At 49.5% G+C, this 21,370-nt stretch overlaps 6 protein-coding genes across 9 annotated transcripts; 4 read left to right on the forward strand and 2 right to left on the reverse strand.

The window, feature by feature from the left end:
- Positions 1–435: 435 nt before the first annotated feature.
- On the reverse strand, positions 436–3,396 carry FOXG_14277 (uncharacterized protein; the record flags this gene model as incomplete). The annotated part of the gene is made up of 4 exons (XM_018394347.1): positions 436–799; positions 852–1,583; positions 1,640–3,088; positions 3,146–3,396. The coding sequence occupies 4 exons, from the start codon at positions 3,394–3,396 to the stop codon at positions 436–438; spliced, it is 2,796 nt and encodes a 931-aa protein (XP_018254004.1).
- A 1,987-nt stretch (positions 3,397–5,383) lies between these two features.
- On the reverse strand, positions 5,384–5,959 carry FOXG_14279 (uncharacterized protein; the record flags this gene model as incomplete). The annotated part of the gene is made up of 1 exon (XM_018394348.1): positions 5,384–5,959. One exon carries the CDS (start codon positions 5,957–5,959, stop codon positions 5,384–5,386), a length of 576 nt encoding a protein of 191 aa, XP_018254005.1.
- A 1,046-nt stretch (positions 5,960–7,005) lies between these two features.
- On the forward strand, positions 7,006–9,715 carry FOXG_21546 (uncharacterized protein). Of its 2 annotated transcripts, XM_018401891.1 has the most exons (6): positions 7,006–7,756; positions 7,803–7,994; positions 8,057–8,269; positions 8,320–8,933; positions 8,981–9,113; positions 9,163–9,715. In XM_018401891.1, exons 1-6 carry the CDS (start codon positions 7,243–7,245, stop codon positions 9,342–9,344), a joined length of 1,848 nt encoding a protein of 615 aa, XP_018254006.1. In that variant the 5' UTR covers positions 7,006–7,242; the 3' UTR covers positions 9,345–9,715. The 2 variants fall into 2 exon arrangements, with proteins under 2 accessions (XP_018254006.1, XP_018254007.1); XM_018401892.1 differs by having other exon boundaries at positions 8,981–9,715.
- A 61-nt stretch (positions 9,716–9,776) lies between these two features.
- Positions 9,777–12,035, forward strand: FOXG_14280 (uncharacterized protein; the record flags this gene model as incomplete). Its single annotated transcript, XM_018394349.1, has 6 exons — positions 9,777–10,062; positions 10,115–10,526; positions 10,582–10,596; positions 11,550–11,629; positions 11,676–11,873; positions 11,943–12,035. The coding sequence occupies exons 1-6, from the start codon at positions 9,883–9,885 to the stop codon at positions 12,033–12,035; spliced, it is 978 nt and encodes a 325-aa protein (XP_018254008.1). The 5' UTR covers positions 9,777–9,882.
- A 602-nt stretch (positions 12,036–12,637) lies between these two features.
- Positions 12,638–14,931, forward strand: FOXG_21547 (uncharacterized protein). Of its 3 annotated transcripts, XM_018401895.1 has the most exons (3): positions 12,638–13,212; positions 13,270–14,081; positions 14,132–14,931. In XM_018401895.1, the coding sequence occupies exons 1-2, from the start codon at positions 13,180–13,182 to the stop codon at positions 13,900–13,902; spliced, it is 666 nt and encodes a 221-aa protein (XP_018254011.1). In that variant the 5' UTR covers positions 12,638–13,179; the 3' UTR covers positions 13,903–14,081; positions 14,132–14,931. The 3 variants fall into 3 exon arrangements, with proteins under 3 accessions (XP_018254011.1, XP_018254009.1, XP_018254010.1); XM_018401893.1 differs by having other exon boundaries at positions 12,638–14,081; XM_018401894.1 differs by having other exon boundaries at positions 13,270–14,931.
- A 1,713-nt stretch (positions 14,932–16,644) lies between these two features.
- FOXG_14281 (uncharacterized protein) lies at positions 16,645–19,580 on the forward strand (the record flags this gene model as incomplete). The annotated part of the gene is made up of 1 exon (XM_018394350.1): positions 16,645–19,580. One exon carries the CDS (start codon positions 16,645–16,647, stop codon positions 18,910–18,912), a length of 2,268 nt encoding a protein of 755 aa, XP_018254012.1. The 3' UTR covers positions 18,913–19,580.
- Positions 19,581–21,370: the final 1,790 nt, after the last annotated feature.

The raw sequence follows: 21,370 nt of genomic DNA on the forward strand, positions 1-21,370 counted from the left end.
ATAGCTTACGCGCGAACCGGGTGTGCCTTTAGTGTGTTTCTCTCTGCTATTTGGTCATGTCCCGGCGGTTAGGGGCTGACCTGACGGACACGGTATGAAGGCCAATGCAATCAGATGGACGCCTTGTTCGTTTTCAGGAGGCGCACATTAATATATGTATATAGCGCAAAGATTCAGCATTCATTCTAGGTACAGTAGCGTGAAATTACCTTGATTAGAAGGGGAATAAAAATAGCAAGTGCCATGTGATTACCCCTTGATCCGTTCCAAATTCGGTGGGAATAGAAGACACCCTTCATTCTGAGCAATGGCACTCCTTCGTAGTCTATTGAATCATTTCCAAAACGCCATGTCATGATGATGATTATGATAAGATGATAATGAGAGTCATCAGGACTGATCTCCAAGTCCCGGCGGGAAATATCTTCGACCCTATCACTGCCGGTACGATGAGTTCATCTGTAAATGGTGAGGCATGGATCGTGGATATCCTTGATCGCCCGTTGAATGAGGCATCTGAAGCGGCGCAGCCATGGAAACAGGCCTTGGAGTATGGCAGCCAGGTGCACTTGTGCCGATCGAGAAGCTCGAGTTGGTCCGAGGATCATAGCTAAAAAGATCTTTCTGCAGGCCTTCGAGAATATGCATGTCCGTTCGAAGTGCGCTCGTTGCTGTTGCCGACTGTCGCAAGAACTGGATCGTCTTGTGGAACAGTGTTCGGAGGAGTTCTTCATCCACGTAAGTGCGAAGGATTGGGTTACGGAATGCAGCTGATAAGATTAAGAGGTTGCCCCATTGCCTAGAACGTGGTCAGTTTGAGGTGCAGGCAGTTCGTAGGAGGGAGGACATACGCGTGAGCTGTGCCGAAAACATTGGTGATAATCGGCCTCTTGTCTCCGAGACCATGGAAGGCACGGGTGCTCTCGATAAGCGCCTTGATGCCCTTTTTGGCCAACTCGACAACTTGAGGATCGATATCGCCATGCGTTCTGGCTTTGGGGTGAATGGCAGGTGCAGTGATATCCTGTCGAAACTCGGAGCTGACGCTGGGAAAGTTGGGGCTTGATGCATGGTTCTTGAGGGAGTGCGAGAACTGCAGAATTTGTCTGATAAATGGGCGGTAAGTGATAACCTGAGCTCCCCAGTACTTTGCCCGCAGTCTTGCAGCCAGAATATCGTCTGCGGGTGGATCATCCTCTCTGAATGCGAAACTAGGAGCGACCCAATGCATGCCCGAGACAGCATCAGAAACAACGCCCACATTTCGGAACTTATCCTTGCCTGGTTTAGCCGGATCCTCAGGGGCGTAGAACATTCGGTGGATTCTGTTGAGATGAGTTCGCAGATATAGCTGTCCTGGGTAGCTGTCCAGGATACGCTGGTCGAAACCTTGCAAGAGACTCATGTTGGGGTGCGGCATGTCATCTTCGTACGAGAGCAGCCCCGATGGAGGGAGTTGAAGCTCCGCAATAAGATCACTTTCTAACTGCAGGCAAGTCCAGAATGTGAGAGCAAGTTGGTTGTACTCGGTTTCCTGAATGAGCTCGCTATTTCGCTTGATTCGTCTCATTTTGTCCAAGCTCCTGGCATCTTGTTAGTCACTCACCACCTGTGTTTTATTGAAGGCCTTAACACTTACGGTCGCATAATGGCCTGCAGCTTGTGGCTGGCCATGTAAATGAAAGCAAAACTCTCCATTGGTCTACCCAGCTGGCCAAGATATAACCCAGCAAAGATGTTGGCGTACACATTCTTCATGTTGTTGTAAGCGCCAGTGTGGTTGCCAAGGATATCCGTAGCATATGCAAAGTACTCTAAGCCAGGAATCACCTCGCAGTTTTTCTTGGGAATGTGACCAGCGCCGGAAGCACCCACGCCACGGATTGATGGGCAGTTGTCAGGGTTCTCGCCCGCTTCCGCCTTTGGTGAGGGCAGACCTGATGAGTGCGAGTGCGAGTGCGATGAATATGCCGGGCCAGAGCATCGATTGGCCCTTGGAGGGATGGCTCCATTGCGAATGACTGGGCTGTCATGAGAAGGAGGCTCTGTAGGATGGACGACATCGGGCACATTATCGCGGTGAAGACACACTTTACCCAAAGCCAGAACTGTGAGAACCAGGGCAGTATGGATGGATCGACCTGGTCGAGCAGTGCGCGATGACGCAGGTATTGGTGGCTCGGAGCCATCCGGCTCTGGCGATCGCTTTCTCTTTGAGCCTGCAGCCTGGGACGTCTGCGAGCCTCCTGCTACGACAAAGTTGGACTTGGGGGTTTGTGACGTTGCCGGATGAGGATGCAATGCTGGAAGATTATCCAGGAAGTGTCTGACCCAATAGTCCAAAAGCTTGGGCTGAATGATAGGGTGCATGTTGAGAATGTTTCCCTTGAAACTCTCCACGTATGTCCACACCTTCGGCTCAGAGAAATCGGGGTTGCTTTCGACCGAAACGTCTCCCTTGTATTCCACCTGATCTGGAGGGCTCAGTCCACCAAGCTGGCCCCAATCATCTGCTGGCGAAGAGGAAACCATATTGGATGAATCGTCCGCCATGTCCAAGTTACCATGGTCGGTCGGTTCTCGAACACTTCGCGATGGGTGAGAATCTTCACCTCGGCCATAAAGGATCAGAACGCCTCTGTTCTGTTCTTGACTGATGGGATATTCGCTGATGTATCGAATACCTTCGCGCTCAACATGGTGTTTGGTAAGCTCACGAATCGAAGGCCATTCCAACAGCAGGCCTGCCAAAGTCGTATGGTTGATTGGAATCGCGGGCTCTCCAGGGGGCACGGGTGGGCCAGGTTCAATCTCCATGTCATCCTCGGCCATCATACGTAATGGCATGGGCTCTGAGGACGGATGATCGCGATGGGCGTCATTATCGTAAGGCGATGCTGGCGCACTCTTGTACTCGCCCTCCACTGAAGATTCCGTCTTGAGAGATGATGTCGCAATATGCTTGGGCAAGAGGGATTCCATCTTGATCAATCTCTGATCAAATCGCCCCAGGTGTGTCATGATCGAGTTAAGCGACGTCTGAACAGAGCCGAGGCCTTCTAGAATGTCGGCTTGAGCCTTATCCGTCCTGTTTAGCATCCTTAGTTTTTGCTTCCAAGTCAATGAGAATTTTCACGAAACCTACGCCTTGGGCACCGGGTCGCGGTATTTGCATTCAACTCGCTTTTCCTTGCAAGTTCTGCATGGTTTCATCTCATCGCACTTGGCCTTCAGATGCCGACAGCTGTCGCATGCCTGCCTCCAGTTAGAACTTGCGCTCTTCCAATTCTCAAGAGGCTTATACCTGAGAAGCTCGATTGTTCTTCTTCTTAGCCGGGCCAGACGACGAATAGACACTATAGAAGCGTTCGTGAGGAATTGAAGGATAACCTCCATGTTGCTCATAGGGCGTCTGATGGGGTACGGAAGTAGGCGGTAGGAAGCTGGGCGCACGATAGCCACCCAGTGTTGGGGGCATAGAAGGCGCGCCTTCATAATTCATCTGTCGCGGTGGATTATCCGGATATGCGCCAGGAGGAGGTGGTGGTGGGAGCGAGGTCGGCGGGTGATGTGGTGTTGACGACATCCCTTCGGACGCATGGCCTCTCGAGTTGGGTCGACATCCATCCTCGGCAGGTCTCCCTTTTATGGGAGGATCTCTTGGACCGTAAGGCGGGTATGGGTGATGCGCTGGATGCGCCGGCGACGGAGGTGGGTGTGGGTGCTGCTGCTGAGGGTGCTGCTGCTGTGGTGGGAGTTGAGGCTGTTGTTGCTGTTGGTGATAGTCTTGGACAGGAGGACAGGGCTCTAGTTCGTGATGACAAACGTTAGACAGGTCAAGGAGGGCAATGCCGAGAAGAGCTTGGAGGAGGAAGGGAAGAACTATGATGGACAGTACCGGCTGAAAGTGAAAGAGTACTCATTTCGAAATCAGGCTGAGAACTTGTGGAATTTGGAGAGGGGCTGCGTCATGGCGAACCACCAGGCTGCCTTGTCGGGTTGCACAGCATTTTAAGTCAGTCCCTGCTCTGCATCAAACCCGGAAGACCGGAGGGACGAGATTGACCCCTCGCTTGCAGAAATTACGTACATCATGGTTATCAAGGGCATGATCTTGATTTTCCTCTCTGCACCCATGGAATGTAGCATGACCGTGCGCTGTTGGTTGCTTGTCCGAAATCCAACCTCGCGCACTTCTGCCCCATAAGGCAAGGTGACGTTTCAGGACCCACAAAAGCGTGGGATGTGCCGTTCGTGCCTCGAATGCCATTTCAGCTCCAAGCTTGGACCCGCGCAACAGGGGTCTTTGATCGTATCTCGCCACACCCTATTTGTGTGGACCGTCTTCTACAATACGGAACCAGGATGCTGAACAAGGTTGGCGCACGGGGCTGTTAGCGGCATAGTGTTGCCTCCAGGTCGTCATGTATACAGTGTCATCTCAAGAGTAACGGCCGATCATCCCCGCTGGTCCCTGACATCTTTCGCTAGCGGGCAATTGCCATTAGCACGCGTCCACCACGATAACAACCATGTAGACGAAACGCACTAGCCGATTTCGATTGAGCAACATCTCAGACGTTGGTGTAAACCCCACGCGAGATGGACATGAATCTGGCCATCATATCAATTCCACGTTTAGCACAATCTTGGATGCTTTTCCCCTTCCAAGATCCTCTGACAGAGCGGCTTTTTTTTTAATAAAAAAAACTGTGGCTACCTCCTCCCGGAATCTATCTTACTTTCTTGATGTATTAGACATGGGAATCGTCTCATACTGACGTAGCATCCTATCATGATCTTTATAAATTTGTTCGAAAAAGTAGGCCTTGTCGGGAGTCTAGACGAAGATACAAGTGATATTTATACCGAAGCAAGTGACTACGAGGTTGGGAGTAATTTCAATAATGAGGTGGGCAAGCCTGTTCTGACTTTTACATTGATCTTATAATCATTCACAGTTGACGACACTCGGTGAACGTCAGAAAGAAATCGCCTTTCAAGTCTTATTGGATCTTTTCTGCCGGCAAGTATATCAACAAGTATTATAAGAAACCATCTAACGTGATTGCAGACGGTACAAAAGAACCAATATTCTCCTGACTCGATACTCCGTCTTCTGGATCTACGCAATCGCTTTGTATGTTTTCTTCAAGTTGGAGATTTGTTTCGGCGCATATATAATCGCGCGAAATAGCTTCTCGCTCTCCCAAATAAGAACATGTATCTATACTAGTACGTTCATGTAGCTGAATCAATTCGTTGCCAGGTACTACATGCACTGAGTATTATCAAAAAGTCATCTGCTGAACACAGATACAAGAGACAAGAACGTTCAGCACCAATTGTTCATGAGCCTCTTCTGATGCCATCTCGTACACCATTACAACAAGACTTTTGACCGTAGTCGCTTCCAATAGGTTGACTCCTGGCCTGTACCAATGGCAATTCGCGCTTTGAACTTCTTATTGTTGCTCTTGTCCATCCGCAGCTCAATGTTCTTCAGCAAATTCCATGGGTCCTTGGGCGTCCCGTCGGTTAGAAATTTCTCAGCAACCTCCCTTATCGTGCGCTTTTCGTAGGATTCTTTTAGTCTAGGACGGCTTGAGGGCTGCACATATACCATGAGATCTTCATCATGTCTCCACTGATCGAATGTTTCTTTGATAGGTAGTTCGTCTGATTTCCATTGAAGAGGCTGCTGATTTTCAGCGATGATTGGAAACTTGCTATCGATCACAGCCTTTTCGCAATCCTCATCGCTGGTGCAAAAACGGATTTCTATATCGCCTTGGCTTTCATCTGTGTTGGGGTGTGAAGCGACAAGCAGATGAGAATAAAGATTCTTGGCAGTTTGTTCACCATGGGTGATTGCTTCTTCGCCAGCGCAGAATCTGCTCCAGAGCCTCCTTTTTCCATTCTTTATATTCTTGGGGGGTATTGTAGGGATACGTTGCATTTAAAGGTTGGCTATCAACTGGGAATTGCTCTCCTTGTTTTCCAGTCTTCGGGCGGCATCTCCACTGGTTCTTTTTTGAATGCGATTTTTTGCAATGGGGGCAAATTTCTGCATCCTGTGCCTTGCGGGCTCTACTGAAATGATGAGCTTGGCGCACATGCCTGCCTATGTCTGATTCCGATTTCGGTTTCTTATGGTTCCATTCACAGATCCCGGGTTGTCTCTCAACAGCTAAATGTGCGTCCTCTGGGCCAGTGACAGTAATTTGGGTCGGGCGCTCATTGGTGATATTTGTTAATAGCATAGGTGTAGCTGGGCTAGACCTAGGTTATCAGGGTGCTTAGTGAGGAAGTGCTTGAGGAAGTGCTTGAGGAAGTGCTTGAGGGCAAGACAACAATGTTTGCTCAGACTTCTAGCCACATGCGACCAACTTTGCTTTTCGACAACCGGTATTCAAAGGGCTGCCATGCCCCCTGCATAGCGGTGAGGCTACGATAGCCAGACATGAAGATACTATTCGCACTCCCTCGAGCAAACCCGGCTCTGTTCAAACGAGGCTGTTGGATCATCCCAAACCGTCCCCATCCCAGCCAGCCATGGCTGCATTCCGTTCTCTCGTACCCTGCAACTACTTCCCATTCTCGAACCTGCATTGCGTACCTTGTATTCGCAGGGGTCTGAGAGAACGCACGAAAGGTCGCTCACGCTGCTGTATACGTGCTTTGCTTAAACGAGGCTCTTGGATTATATACAATACACTTCTAGTCTTTTCTTATCCTGTTCCTCTTTGTTCTTACTACAAATATTTCACACATGCAGAACATCTGGAGTTCCTGGCCAGCGACTTAATAAACTTGTTCTTGAAGTCCGTTATAGATGGCGCTAGTCCCAGGTAGGCATTAGGCTGATTGGAGATACGTTCCAAGATTAGCGGGGGGCGCAGAAGCAGGGATCTGTCGCTAGTTTAATCCCCGCTCAAGCGATTTTCGGAACAATAAAACCCGGCCCGGGACCCAGAATTTCTCAACTTTAGAATTTCTCAACTTCAGAATTTCTCAACTTCAGAATTTCTCAACTTTAGAATTTCTCAACCCCACACCATCCCGGCTCCACACCACCCCAACTCCACTCCCCCACCTCAGCTATTTCCGCACTTTAGAATTTCTCAACTTTGGAATTTCTCAACTTTGGAATTTCTCAACTTTGGAAATTCCAAAGTTGCGAAATTCTAAACTTGAAACTCCACAATAGGATAACATCTCAATTTGGAAATTCTCATTATCATGTCAGAACACGGTACCAATTGCGTGGATTCATTGGACAGAGTCCTCCATATGATTCGTGATCCGGCCCAAAAGCTTAGCTTGGATGAAATCGCGAGTCGAGCACGTTCGTTGGCTACGGAGGCTGCCATTCTTCGAGATTGGACAACGACAATAGAAGTACTCAAAAACTACCACGAGGACAAGACACTCAAAGACAACAAAAAAAAGAAGAGGTCTCTTGTTAAAAATCTACATGCATACATGAAATTTCTTTGTGGGGATCAGAAGGGCAAACAGAAACTAAAACGCATCATTGAGGGCCTTAAAGGCCTTAGTTATCACGCTACAGCTCTCGTCGGACTGTCGTATGACAACGGGAGAAAAATCGATGATTTCGTACTTGAGGCGATAAAATCCTTGTTTCCCTCATTTTCCAGACACCACAACTTGGATTCTATTTTTATTCCAATAGCCAAGGACATCCGGCAGGAAATGCTCTTGTATTCGGAACATAATTGCCAATGGGCAGCGGGTAAGAAGACATTATGATATAGCATTGCCATCAGCTAATGGACCAGTTCTGGAGAGTAGGAAACGTGGCCGAGATGAGAGCGATGAGCAGGTCGGTCCCCAGGTCACTGATCGTTCTCCAAAGGAGATGAGATCAGACACTGGCGAAAACGATGATATCTTGATATCGGCACAGAGCACGCCAGTCTCGAAGCGACCAAACAATGAGGAGAACGAAGAGAATACACAATCAAGTCACAGTATAATGCATTGTTACCCCATTTGAGGGTCATAGTAACGAGGTATACTGATCAGTTATTAGGTTCCGATGTCTTAGCAGTTGACCAGTCCCAGTCCCAGTTGCGGCCCTTGGACCATAATTCACATTCGTGTGTTGCCTTCCAATCTCCAGAAACGACACTCTGTCTGACATCAACTACGGTAACGGAACCTCAAGTTGCTCAGTGCAACTATGTGGTAATCAGCAACCCGTCTCTCAATACCAACCTGTCTAACACAGTAATATTTGATAAATGTTCGTCCCTCATACACAGTTGTTCAGGGCCTTCTAGCTAACGAATAAAGGGGAGGATGATAGTTATAAAAAGAAACTGTTATGGCAAAGCTTAGTGCCCGAGGGAAAGTTCGAAGTCGAGCAAATTTCGGTCCATCACTTTGCCGAAGGGCCGAAGATTGATGTCCCAGTATTCCAATTCCAGGTGGCTGATCCTGATCAAATCACGGTGGTAGAAAAGTGCGAATCGAGTTGGGAGGCGATGCAAACCTCTGCAGTAGCCCTATACGATTGCGATCATATAGCTTTCTCGGCGTATGTCCATGACTGCAGCCTTCACGCCGTCCGGAACCAGCCCGGGAATGAGTCTCTGCTGCGGGTGTGCCCCTATGGTAAATCCACCTTGACCGACCAAGCATTATTACTTTTGGGGGCTACACAGTTATTGATCATGGGCTGGCGGGTTGAAGGAAGCCCTGCCTCACGTGTTTTACAAAATCAGTTAGATTGCCGGCTCGAATACTGGCCTGTTAAGTTGGAGATGCATATTCTTAAAAGTATCGACGAGCAAATGCAGAACTCCGAGACTGATAAAGAAACTTTGCAGTTGGCATTGTATATCATGCTTTTGGTTATCGAAAAGGACTTGTGGAGGCTGATGCACTGGCAGCTTTATCCTAACGAGGTATGTTATCGACCCTCCATTTTCCAGCATTGTGCTCAAGAACTTAGTTGTCTCGATGGCGACACCCAATGTCACCAGAGATGTTAATGAAAAAGGCGCTGTTTCTCACTGATGCAGTGGTCTACCGCTTGCATGAGCTAGGCCCTATGGACGAGAGGTTTCCCACACTACGGCCCAGTGGTGAGTTAATTCATTAAACGAAAAGCAGCTAGATGTAACAGATTTATAGATGTTACGTCCCGCATATTGTATCAAGCACAGAACGAGGAAAGCCTTCGCGGTAGTCTTTCGACCAGAGCTTTCAGATCTCGTGACAGAATGCCCCTGCATAAATTCATCAAAGCTCACGCTCCACTTCAACATTTCCAGGAGGCACAATCTCGCACTCACAATACATTTACAGAATGCTAAGTGCCTCAAGTCCCAAGCAAGTGATGGAAATTATCAGTCTCTCCTTTTCATATTATATGTTCCCTTTTCTGTTGTCAGTCTCTACCAAAATCGGTTGCGTAAATGTCTTTTGTTGTAGTCTGGGTTATTATGGGGAGTACGGGTATACATGTTCCGGAGAAAGGGCTACTATGTATTTAAAGCTTATTTCAACATCACGATTTTGTGTCCTACCATAGGAATTGCGGGGATCTTGATTGCGCCGGGCACGACAGTGGCGGCAAACTGAGCCAGTGCGGCTAGTGTGGCTTACATTCATGGCGTTAGCAGGGTTGCAAATCAAGTCTTCAATAACAAAAATTTTACGTCATCCTGCAACTATGCAACTCGGCAAATTATTGATCAACAATAGATCCATGTGACGGGGTCTCGTTGGCTAATAGTCGGTTAAAACTTTGAGAATTAGAACGAACCCAAGCATTACCCCGCAGATGAATCAGGTAGTGCTTTCACATCACCTCATATCCTTTTTTCTGCTTAACCACCGCGACATTATAAGATGGACTTGACTTTTGACAATGAACCTAGCGAGCTCCGTCAAGTTCTCGAGCGTCTGAACAAGATTCCTCGAACTGGTTGGCTGAAGAGTGGAGTGCCCTTGGAAAAATGCGAAACGGTCGGCCAACATACGCATGGTGTGATGAATATTGTTGCAGAACTCGCGCGTAGTCGGGCAGACGTAAGGATTCGAACGTGCGGCTTTAACACAGTTACTTATTCGCAATTCATAGATTAGTCCCGCACGCGCCGCTGATATGGCTCGATGCCACGATTACGCCGAGGTAAAAACGGGTGATAAAACGCCGGATGAGATTACGCCCGAGGAAAAAAAGTTGGAGGAAGATGCCGCCTACGCTGAGTTTTGCTCCCTACATCGCGAAAGGGGTGAGGAAATTCGTGAGCTATGCGTCGAGTATCGGGACGACAAAACACTCACAGCAAAACTTGTCAAAGATGCCGACAAGTTTCAGCGCCTTCAACAGGCAAATGCTTATCGGGAGGCGTTCCCCAAGTCGAACTTCAAGCGTTTCCAGCAAGATGCCGACCTAATTCGCGATTCTGAACTCAAAAAGCGGGCTCATGACACTGTGAGAGCATGGAGATCGTTTGACCTACAGCATCTGAAGTGTATCTTCGTCATTGGTGGGCGGTTCCTCTTATGGCTTACAGTATCTCATACTAATATGACTGGATTCAGGGCCTCCGGGTGTTGGTAAAGGAACGCAATGCGCAAGTGTCGCACAGCAATATAAGAACATTAAACACGTGTCGGCTGGCGAGCTGCTTCGAAGTGCAAGAAACGATAACAAATCACCTTATCATAAGGACGCCGAAAGTGTTCTGTGTGGTCTCACCCCCAGGGTTCAAATCCATACCACGAAATCCACATATGGATCCATAATGTGGATCCATATCCATTCCATTCCATTCCACGTGGGCTTCAGCATTTCCATATCCACGCCACGAAGCCCCTTCCACATGTTCCACATGTGGAAATCGTGGAATATTTTAGGTGGGGTTCGAAAATACCTTGATTTCCTTGTGAAATCCCGCATATCCTAAGTACTTTCTATCACCCACAACAACACAACATCGATTTGCCACCCCATTTTCCTCCGTACACAATGAGTCCATTCTGGGGGCTTCACTGTTACTCGCGTTACTACCCCAAATCGAAATGGCCACTCCCCATCCTACCAAGTCAACCACATCCGTTCCAGAACGAACAGAAGAGGACAATCAACGGCTCTTTCAGCTCTACAAAAGCTGGATCTTGACGGAGAGAGACGGCAAGGCGCGTCTATAGGTATATCGGTTCGGCTACGAATATCCAGCATAACAAGAAACAGGAACGTCGGTGGGTGTGTTGCCTTTGCGTCAAGCAACGGCGGATTTTAATGGACCAATGACAAAAACATTGACGTCACCGAGGGCGGGCGGGACCCATTAATTACCATTGTTGGACGAAGTAGGTTTCCATTCCACGAATTCCACAATATGGATCCATTTCCATAATGGATCCATTTCCACCCATTCCACATCGAAATTATTAGTCAGCATCCATATCCACGCCATATTCACAAATGTGTCGTGGAGTGTCGTGGATTTGAACCCTGCTCACCCCAGCATCTCCCCAATTAATCACTGCTCTTATGTATCTCGCAGCCACCTCTGGGGATAACAATCTTGTCCTGATAGATGGATTTCCGTATGATTCTGCACAATTGGCAGGTTACCGGGAAATCGTATGTATCCCATGGCTTGTTGGCAATCCTCACTCACCATCTATAGTTCCCGGTTGTGTCTGGCGTGATCAACTTCGAGGCCCCTCCCGATGTATGTATGAGCCGACTTCGAAGTCGTGCCGAGCGTTCGGGAAGGGACGACGACGACGAATCGACACTACGCAAGAGGCTAGAAGGTTATGAAGACCGAGGCAAGACAATTGCCCGTCAGCTAAAAGAAGAGAATGAGAAAACATATCACGAGGTCCGTCATTACACGCATGAATCTTTCAGCAGGAAGCGTATTTAGACAGAACTAACACGGCGGTACCAGATTAACGCCGATCAGGACAAGGGTACCGTCGCATATGATTTCCAAACAGTGCTCCATGCTATCCTTCCCAATGAGATGCTTCGCGCTGCGTAGTACGACTGAGGGTTAGGACGAGCTGGCGGGTGTGTCTCATATCTGCAGTCCCTAGGGCCAATCCTGGTAAAGACCTATGGACGCAGCTGCGTTGTCTTGAACGTTCATCCTTTGACTACGGACACTTATGATGCGGAGAAGCCCTTCATATCTAGGCCAGAAACAGGTGATCAGTTTGAGCATCTGATTGACAATGTGATCGTTCAGTAATTCCCTCATACCCCGCAGTACTGGTTCATTATCAACCTGTGACGTCATGTCAGCCAATGACCCGTGATACACGACGCCTTGGCTACCCTACATGACGGTGTGTGTGCCCAATACCCATCGTGACACTAACAACGTCTGTGAAAGGGTGATGCAAGTCTGCTAACGACACAAAAGCTTTGCACGTTTCCAGCATGGCCACGTACGACACATCCCTTGGTCACGTTCAGCATCACCTTCAACAGGTCAGCCGATTCAAACAGCATAATGATGACTTTTATTGGCGCTTAAACATATGTGTCTTAACAGTTCCGGATGATTCTCCCAAGGGTTTCCCAAACGTAGGTAAAGCTCAACTGCAATGGAGAAGAAAATTTCCCCGCTGAGGGGTTAGCCTCTTCAAACAATGCGTATGCGGGTCGGCACGAGCCGTCGTGCGTTGAATAGCGACCCTTTGAGTAACATGCATTCGAGTACTTTATCCAATATTCTATGACCCTAGCTTGCATGTGGAAAGCAAATTGTCTCGATTGATATGGACGGCGGCAAATTCCCTCGTACTCTGTAGTTCCGGCTAATTATCGATTGTGACGACACGATAGGCCATGACCTCGGCAGTAATGGAAGTTTACCCTACACTGCCCCTCTTCCTTCTTTGAACATAACTATTTTTCCTTCACACCCGTTGTTAGCGCTTCGCTAGGGCAGAGAATTTTGGGCGCCAAAATGGCAGTAAGTGTAGTGGTGGTGTTAACGGGACTTTAACAGTTGTCATAAGGAACTTCATGACGCGTGTCCCCAATGGCAGCCCACGCGACGCTCGCGACGCGAAGAGAACCATGGTGCCCAGGCCCCCCAATTGGCCCTGGTGTCCAGGCTTGCCATATCATAACTCAGCACCATCAACATGTATATCCTGTTATGAGCGGAGACTCGGATGATGAGGAATTTTCTCTCGAGGCGAGTAATCGTAGGCTTAATCTGGAGCCCCAGGAATGGCATCCTGCTAATGAAGCACCTTCACGAGTTTTTCGATGTACGACTCTTCTCCATCCATCCTCATACACTCCGCACCCGAGTCTTTGTTCCATATGATGCCTTGACGGAATTTAACGGCAAAAGGGCTTCAGTACACACAACCATCGATCGAAAGGCCCTACGCCATCACTACGACATGTCATGCATCGAAAATATGACCGCTGATCGACCCATCCTGGATGTGATTTCGCCTTCCACAAGTATGATGACCTCTGGTAAGGCAACACCACTTACCGCAAGGACTGATTTACCTGCAACACCGACCTCGGTGAGTCGGGCAACGGAATGGTGGGCGATCCCTCTAAGAGACAGCGATGGAACCATCCCGACCAAAGCCGACAAGGAGACATTTCGATGCAAGGTAACTTACTACATGAATCGGCGAAGGCAGCGGGGATGGATGAAAGAGGGCGGAAACGTAAATGACAGTCTGACGACAAGATTCATTTGCAGGATAAGTGGCTGCAGCCGGATTCGCCGAATGAACCGGATTTTCTGGAAGTTGTTGAGCAGAAACTGGAAGAGATTTAAGGAAATGGTTCATTTAATGCAGGATTGGGAGCCACGTTTGGTCAATAGCATGGTAGTAATGATCCCGAAGCAAAAGGTCGATGTAAGATGAGGCTAGTTGCTGGGTTACATGTCGGTAGAGACCTCGCTTCGTTACGGTTGATTTGATGTTGGTTTGGTGGGATGGAGAGGACTTTATCGACAACTGGTACCCTATCTTGGTCTGGCATCAGCGAGGCTGACGTCTTGAACTCTAGCTTCGGTAACTGAGCTATCATCTCAATCAGCTAGGTATAGAAGTGTTTTCGTCGCATCGACGTATCGTTCGCTAACGTTTGTAGATCGAGGGGCTGGCCAATTATGAAGTCGAGAATGAGATAAGCCTGTGTCGTGGGCTGTCGCGAAGTAGACTCTCATCCCGTCCGTATACGTGGAAGGGGGACTGTTGTCTTGCTTTCGAGTCCCGGCCATCCCACCTACGTCGGCCATCGCATGAGAGCGGTTTACCATGACCGTTACCGCATAGTGATAACGTCACTCTGAAGCTTGGTCCAGACGTTGTGTAGTACGGGTTCGATCAGGTTCCTCACGATCCAGTTCGCGCGTCTCTTCAGGAACTCGATGAAGGAACAGATCTTGAAGCTACCGTGGTTGGCGTCGAGGGTGCGGCAGGGCTTTTTGTTTTAATGTCGAGATGCTAGCGCGCGAACAGCATGTTGGTCGATGGAACCGACGATCGATGAATGCCTGCCTCTTGCTGTTGATTTGGTATTGGGTAAGGGGGTATTGATCGGTCGAGTCTTGATGCTGTTCGTTGACAATTCAGGAGACTGAGCGCGATGTAATGGAGGGCCAGCGAAAGAATGATTGTGGTTGCGTGCGCGCGAAAACAAAGATGGGAGAGGAACGGTCGCTTGCTTGCTTGTCTGTCTCCATTTGGCGAAAGCGGGGACGTGTTTTCCGGCTAAACCTTGTTTAGTAGTCATCGCCCCCAAAGGAATCAATCAGCCCGAGGCCGGAATGTCGAGGTGGAAAGAAGTCGCAGATAACACATAGGAAATGGCGCCCGGAGGCGATGCCAAGAGCTCACGAAGCTCAGTGTCGTTGAAGACACTCGTCACGAAGAAAGGTCAACTCTCTGAATCCCTTTCTTCCAGCAGCTGCTTTTGTTGCCATTTTGGCCTGTAAAAATTTTCTGCCCTAGCAGAACGCTGACAGCGGGTGCCTCCAAGCCAAACCCGCATCACATTCTTTCGTTTCGAGCAGCGACGCTCAAGGTGAACTGAGCGCTGCTTCCAGGGCACTAGTCATGCCCCTCATTCATACCAAATCTAGAAGTGAATGATATATTTTTGTGAATCACGATATGAGCCTTGGTAACGATTGGCACAGCCGGAACTAATGCCTAGTATCGTTTAGTCGTATTTCTTCGATGTACTAAAAAGAGCTCCTGTATCTGTTCCTAGGAAACGGCCACCATGCTTTAGGCTAAATTTTGACGTTATCTGGGTGAATACTAAGTCTAGGGACACCTGATTCGAAGTATAGGTATCTGTATGGAACGCGATGAAGTGCGAAGAAGGGGAGGAGCAAAGAAGCATCATATATAGGCCACAAAAGCTTTTCTATTCAATTTCCACACATGTATGCGGGATGTACATAGGGAAGGAGTGGCGAATTTGCAAGAAATTTAATAGAGCGCGTCGTCAAGCGGGGAGGTGACGAGGGCATGAGGCCTGGCTTGATCTTTTCAATCGTCCATGTCCGAGCACCGCACTTGAGGCCCCGGCTGAGGAAGTTTAAAAGGACCACACATCAGCAAGACCGACCCGCAACGTAGTCGTCTATATCCGGACGCGACTGTGACTGATGGGACCTCGCCGTCTTCCCCATGCCAGATCGGCGTGCCTCCACTCGCCGTTTCGCGACCGGATGTTTTCCTTGAAACGTGATTTGACTCCATCGCGTCATTTCTCTTTGTCAGCTGCAAGGCCAACCGCGCTTGCTTCGTTCGTGACGACCTGTGCTTGTGGTTCAGACCCTATTGCCAGTTGTGGGACGTCCTTGACATCTATCCCGTTTGTTGTACCTGTCCAGGACGCGAGCGTCGGATGCATTTCACGGTTGGTGGAATAAAAAGCCCCTGCGACCTGATATTCACCCGTGTGATCTGGTTTCAAAAATTCCACACGCTGTTGTTGTTCAGACCACATCATGTAGGAACCTGGATGTTGATCTTTCGCACGTTTAAATGCTTCTTGAAGTCGTTGTATGGGAGATTTTTGTCTTCGAATTGGCTTGTTCCTGTGCTGTTTTGCAGCGGGCTTTTGCTCAGTGAGCGATACCTTGTCCTATGCTAAGTAGACACAATATAGGCGGCGCCCTAGAGTGGAGTCCTTATCGATAAGCGAACACATTCTAAATGCGGTAAATCATGGACCTGCAATTAGGTCATGCCGAGCTTGACCCGAATTGCGTGTATCGCTGACGGTCAAGAGCCATTTCATTCGCCTTCACATCGACCAGACACCCTTCACACGTTGGCCTGACTTTTTCCCAATCTCGGGCCTATTGAATGACGTACAGACTACTCTACTCCGCCGAAAAAGGCTGAGAGACGCGGAAGTCGGTTTCCCTCCTCCGGATTCGAACCGACTTGCCTCCGTGAGGCCGCCCAGGGCGGGGTTGTTTGTTGTTGGGAAATCAATCGGTTAAACAACGGCAGACGCGGGTACCTCGGAGTGTCCTTAATATTCGAGGCCGCAACTAGCCCGGGGTCATCTCTCAAAACTCCGAAGTCGACACCACACATCCCGAAGCCGAGACGCTCTGGGCGTCCCATACGGCGCACGCGATGTCGGACCATCTTCGAGAGATCGAGTGGCTCCAGCGCGAGAACGAGGAGCTCAGGCGCGAGAGAGAGGAGCTCAGGCGCGAGAAAGAGGCAGAGCGACGCAAGAACCAGAGGACTACACTGGAAGAATATCTATACAATTGCCACTTCCACCTCTACAAGAAACTTGCCCTCGCTGACAAATCCAAGTCCTCAACGGGATTCACGAAAGTCGAGGGTAAATACTATCCTAAGTGGCTTCGTCCCTGGACCAGTTTCACGAACACCCAGCGACAAGATCACTTTGAAGTAATCAGGAGGGTCTGTGGGGAGAGGCGGCTCTTCCATCAAGAGAGTACGACCAGAGATCTAGGATCGACGATCCATCGTAAACGGGCAGGCAACGAGAATGCTGTCGATCATTTTGAGAAGCTTGCTGTGGAAGATCCTGTCTGGGAAATTCTGCGTCCCGCCTGGGACGACGAGGAGCTGTGCAAGGAATATCGGTGTATGGGACTACGATTCAGCAACAACATCCGGGATTTCACGCAACCGAGCGATGGTGTTCTGGTTGGGGAGGAGGACCTGAGCGAGGAAAGGCCGGAGCGACGGCGGCGGACCGGACCGAACAAGCGAGTGGCGTCCGAGCAGAGAGTCAAGCCCCCGGCGACGAAACCTGACGGAGCGGGTGTCCGTACACGCTTGGGCGGAGATGAGAGCCTAGCGTTCGTCTATGACTACAAGGCAGCCCACAAGGTGGCGTTAGAGCGCCTGAAGCCGGCCGTTGTGAAGGAGACTTTGTTTATGGAGGTAATGGAGCGGATCAACAGCAACAAGTCTCTGAGCGATGCCGAGCTTCGGGGACAAGACAGGGCGGAAGAACTGGTTGCCATGGCGCTGACGCAGGTCTTCGACTACATGGTAAGGTATGGGGTTGCATATGGCTACATTGCTGCCGGCGAGTCTTTATTATTCCTTCATATCGACCGAGCCAACCCGCAGACGCTGTATTGCCATCCGTGTGTGCCGGATGAGGACGTGGGCGAAGCGTCAGACGGGGATTGGGCCGACGATAAGGTGTCCTATACGGCAGCGGCTCAGCTGGCTAGCTTTTGCCTATTGAGTCTCCGATCTGAAGCTCTCAAAGGAGCTTCACTCGATGCGGCGTTGCGGAAGGCTGAGGCAGCACTGAAGAAATGGAGGGAGCCGTACGACGATGCGGCGCGTCTTTTAGGGGCGGAGGATACGAACTCGCCCTCGGCGTCGTCGTCGCAAGCGACGGAAGGCTCGGAGTTCATGTCTAGCGCGGTACCGGCCAGCCGAGAGGTCTCGTTGCGGTCAAGGCCGTCCTGCAGGTCCACGGCAGTGCTTCGTGGAGACGAGGCGGACGAAGAAGACGACGGGCCGGACGGCGATCTATACCGATCTCGGGCAAGGACGGACGTCAGCAAACGGAAAGAAGGCCCATCGAGCGGCAGCTCCGAGGGGGGAGAGGAGGAGGAGGATGCCGAGATGTCCGAGTCGGCACCTGTCAAGCAATACTGCACTCAGGCCTGCCTGTTGGGCCTCAAGAGAGGCTTGGATCTTGACAGCAACTGCCCCAACGTGCTCTCGCATCGGTCAGCTGAAGGTGGCACCCGGCACCCCATCGACGCCCATGACTTCGCCCGCCTCGTGGGCGAGCGGCTCCGCAAGAACCCGTATCGAGACTGCGAGGCGTTGGACGGCTGGGGCAAGATGGGAGCGACAGGCGTCCTCTTCAAGCTGGAGCTGGCGCCGTACGGGTACACGTTTGTGGGAAAGGGAACGCTGTTGCTGCATTTTCGCCGCCTGGAGCACGAGAGCCAGATCTACGCGCGGCTCGACAGGATCCAGGGCGAGGTGGTACCGGTACACCTGGGACTCGCGCGGCTAGACCGGGGCTACATACTCCCTGGCGGGGCCAGGGTCTCCCACATGATGCTGATGTCGTGGTGCGGGGAGACGATGGCGAACACGGAGGCCGCTGGCGCTGGCGCGGCGGACCTAGCGGCGGAATTGCAGCGTTCGTCGCAGGCCGTCTGGGCCGAGGGCGTCGACCACGGCGACGAGCGCGAGGCCAACCGGCTTTGGAACGACGAGCGCCGCCGCGTCATGCTCATCGACTTCGACCGCGCCACCCTTCATCCAAACCTCAAACACAACCAGCTTGTTAAGGTATCCGGGAAGAAAAGGAAACGGCATGGAGATGAATTTAGGAATTACAACCGGAAACGTGGTTTCCGACAATGTGACCTGCAGTCAGTGTAGCAGCCATTGCTCTATTTTTGTTCCTCTTTCTCAACAGTATAGTGCATGAAACGGTCTGAAGCCTCCGAGCAGATTACCGAGATGAAGGATGCGGGGACTAGACCTGGGTAATCTTGATTGTACATGCTGTCGGAGTTGCTCTGCGGCTCTTGGTAACCCTACTGGAGCAAAGAATCCTAGAACATAGTTTATACTACGTTAGTGGCCGGTACTGCGACAAGAACGGCATCAATGATGCTCCTTTTTTGGCCCAAATGTCGAGGTCCTTTGCGGTAAGATGCAGATGCTTCGTTCTAACCGATCCAGGCCCCAGGGCCGCTTGCACTCGTCTCTGACCGAACTACGAAGTACTTTTTCGTCATGAACTCTTAGCAAAAGAAGGCTGACCAGACGTCCAAGGCATTTCTGAGAACGCCACGAATACTGGTATGTCGTGGCGTGTTCGGCCAAAGGTTTCCTGCCAACGAGTGCGGCACATCCATTTCGTCCATAACTCCTTTGCCAGTACACCATCGCCGAGGGGCCTTTCGCTTGATTGCTTTTTCAGATGTTCACACTCCTCGGAGAATAACTGCTGAGCGATGTTCTTGACAGAATCTGGCGCTGCTCGTAGCCTGCTCACTATCGTCTCGCTACAGCAAGTAAACACCTCAAGCCTTCTTAACCGCGCTACTTAAAGTGACTGCAGAATCTTTTCGCAATGACCTTCAGGATCGCTAAAGGTATTATATTACCTATGTAATTTAAATTTATATAACTAATTAAGCTAATTAGGCTATATTTAAAGATAAATATCTTAATTAGGCTTAATTTGCCTTTTAATAAGAAGTTTATCTTAATAGCTTTAGCTATTATATATAATATATAATAATCTTTACCCTTAGCTTATTTTAATACAAGTCTAATTATATTAATAAGATTATAACTAGTTATATAATAGCCCTAATTAGGCTATAGGATATTATATATAATAGGTATTATATTAATACTTATAATTATTATTAGTAAGTATAATCAGGAGAGAAAGTTAGTTTATAGAATATACTCAAGTATAATAGATAGACTAGGCGCAGTATATTATAAAAGATAATTAAAAAGTAGTCCTTTAGGTGGGATAAAGGAAAAAGGTTAACCTAGCTGCTAAGAGACCTAACTTATTTGTTCCGCTAGGCAACAAAATGACACGAGTGTGCACGTGACTCATAAGGTGGGAAACCATCGGCACCTGGTTTTTTTCCTTCTCGCGAGGCAGAAAAATATGCGAAGAGATGAAAAAAGCGATGTGCACATTCCGTTTTGTTCTTGCCCTCCAAGAAGGAGTTAGTTGGTTGTCCTGTGCCTCCCTGCCTATTTGCTCCTACAGAAACAGCCATTCTGCTGCAATTTCTCATCGCTCAATAATCCCGTATTCTTTTGTTCAAATATGGTAGGAACATGGCCGTCAAGGGACAGACAATCATGGCCAGTAGCTATCCTGTGTATTTGCAATCTGTCTCCAGGCGGTTCAGACATCGGGCGAACGATCGCCTGAGTTTACGACCGAAGTGATGAAACAAAAAGGGGTTACCCCCAGAAGACTGTTGAGGCTTATACTTCAGCACGAAGATTCGGCTACCAACGAAAAATACCAGACGATGATCCGCTGACAAAGACCCTTGAAGATGTGCACCCTAGGTGTCTCGCTTAGGTAAGGGGGGCAGGCGGCAGGTGGGTGGCGGTCCAGGATGAGGAGGAAGCTGATTCAAGGACATGATGCCAATCTGAAAGGAAGGGTAAAGCAATCACTGGTCCTTCTTGTTAAACGATTTTAGGTGGCCGTGGGACGCGGCACTCTTGATATATATTCTTTCTTAGTGAAAAGACGAATGCGTTCATGCGAGGAAAGAGGATTGCCGGAAATGGTAATACTGAGAACTCTACAGCCACCATGAATCCGGGAAAAAGTACTTTTTCGATCTCGATGATGCTTCGTGCCCTATGAGCGATAGTTACTCCACTGCTATTCTTTGTAGGGGTCATAGGAAAGTGAATCATCCCGTAGTAGAGCGCCTCAATTTTATGGTGTAGTTTAGGCTTTACGCCAAGGCTAGATTGCGCTCTACAGTGTTGTGTGAGAAGACGACATGGTGCAGGTGCAGGGCAACTGTGGGGCAGCTCAAGCCGGAGGCCGATTTGTCGCTGACGCCAGGCACAAGTGCATGTCGATTTCGTGGTGCTTGTCTTTGACATTGCAATAGAATGCACGGGATTGGCCGGAGTAGGGACCGCGATATTCTCCTTAAAGTGATAATCAGATCTTCTTCCCCTGCGTAAGGGGAGTCAGAGAATGTATTCCCTGTCCTCCGGCTGGTGGGTGTTCTTCGCTCAGCCGTGTTCATGGGGACTGTATCTGGATGTGCTAGCCAATGTACCTTTCAGAGAGCGGATGCGCGCCTGGATTTGGGCCGATGATAAAAGT

This window comes from Fusarium oxysporum, chromosome 14 (genome assembly GCF_000149955.1).
Source record: "Fusarium oxysporum f. sp. lycopersici 4287 chromosome 14, whole genome shotgun sequence".
In the NCBI taxonomy this organism is placed as follows: domain Eukaryota; kingdom Fungi; phylum Ascomycota; class Sordariomycetes; order Hypocreales; family Nectriaceae; genus Fusarium; species Fusarium oxysporum.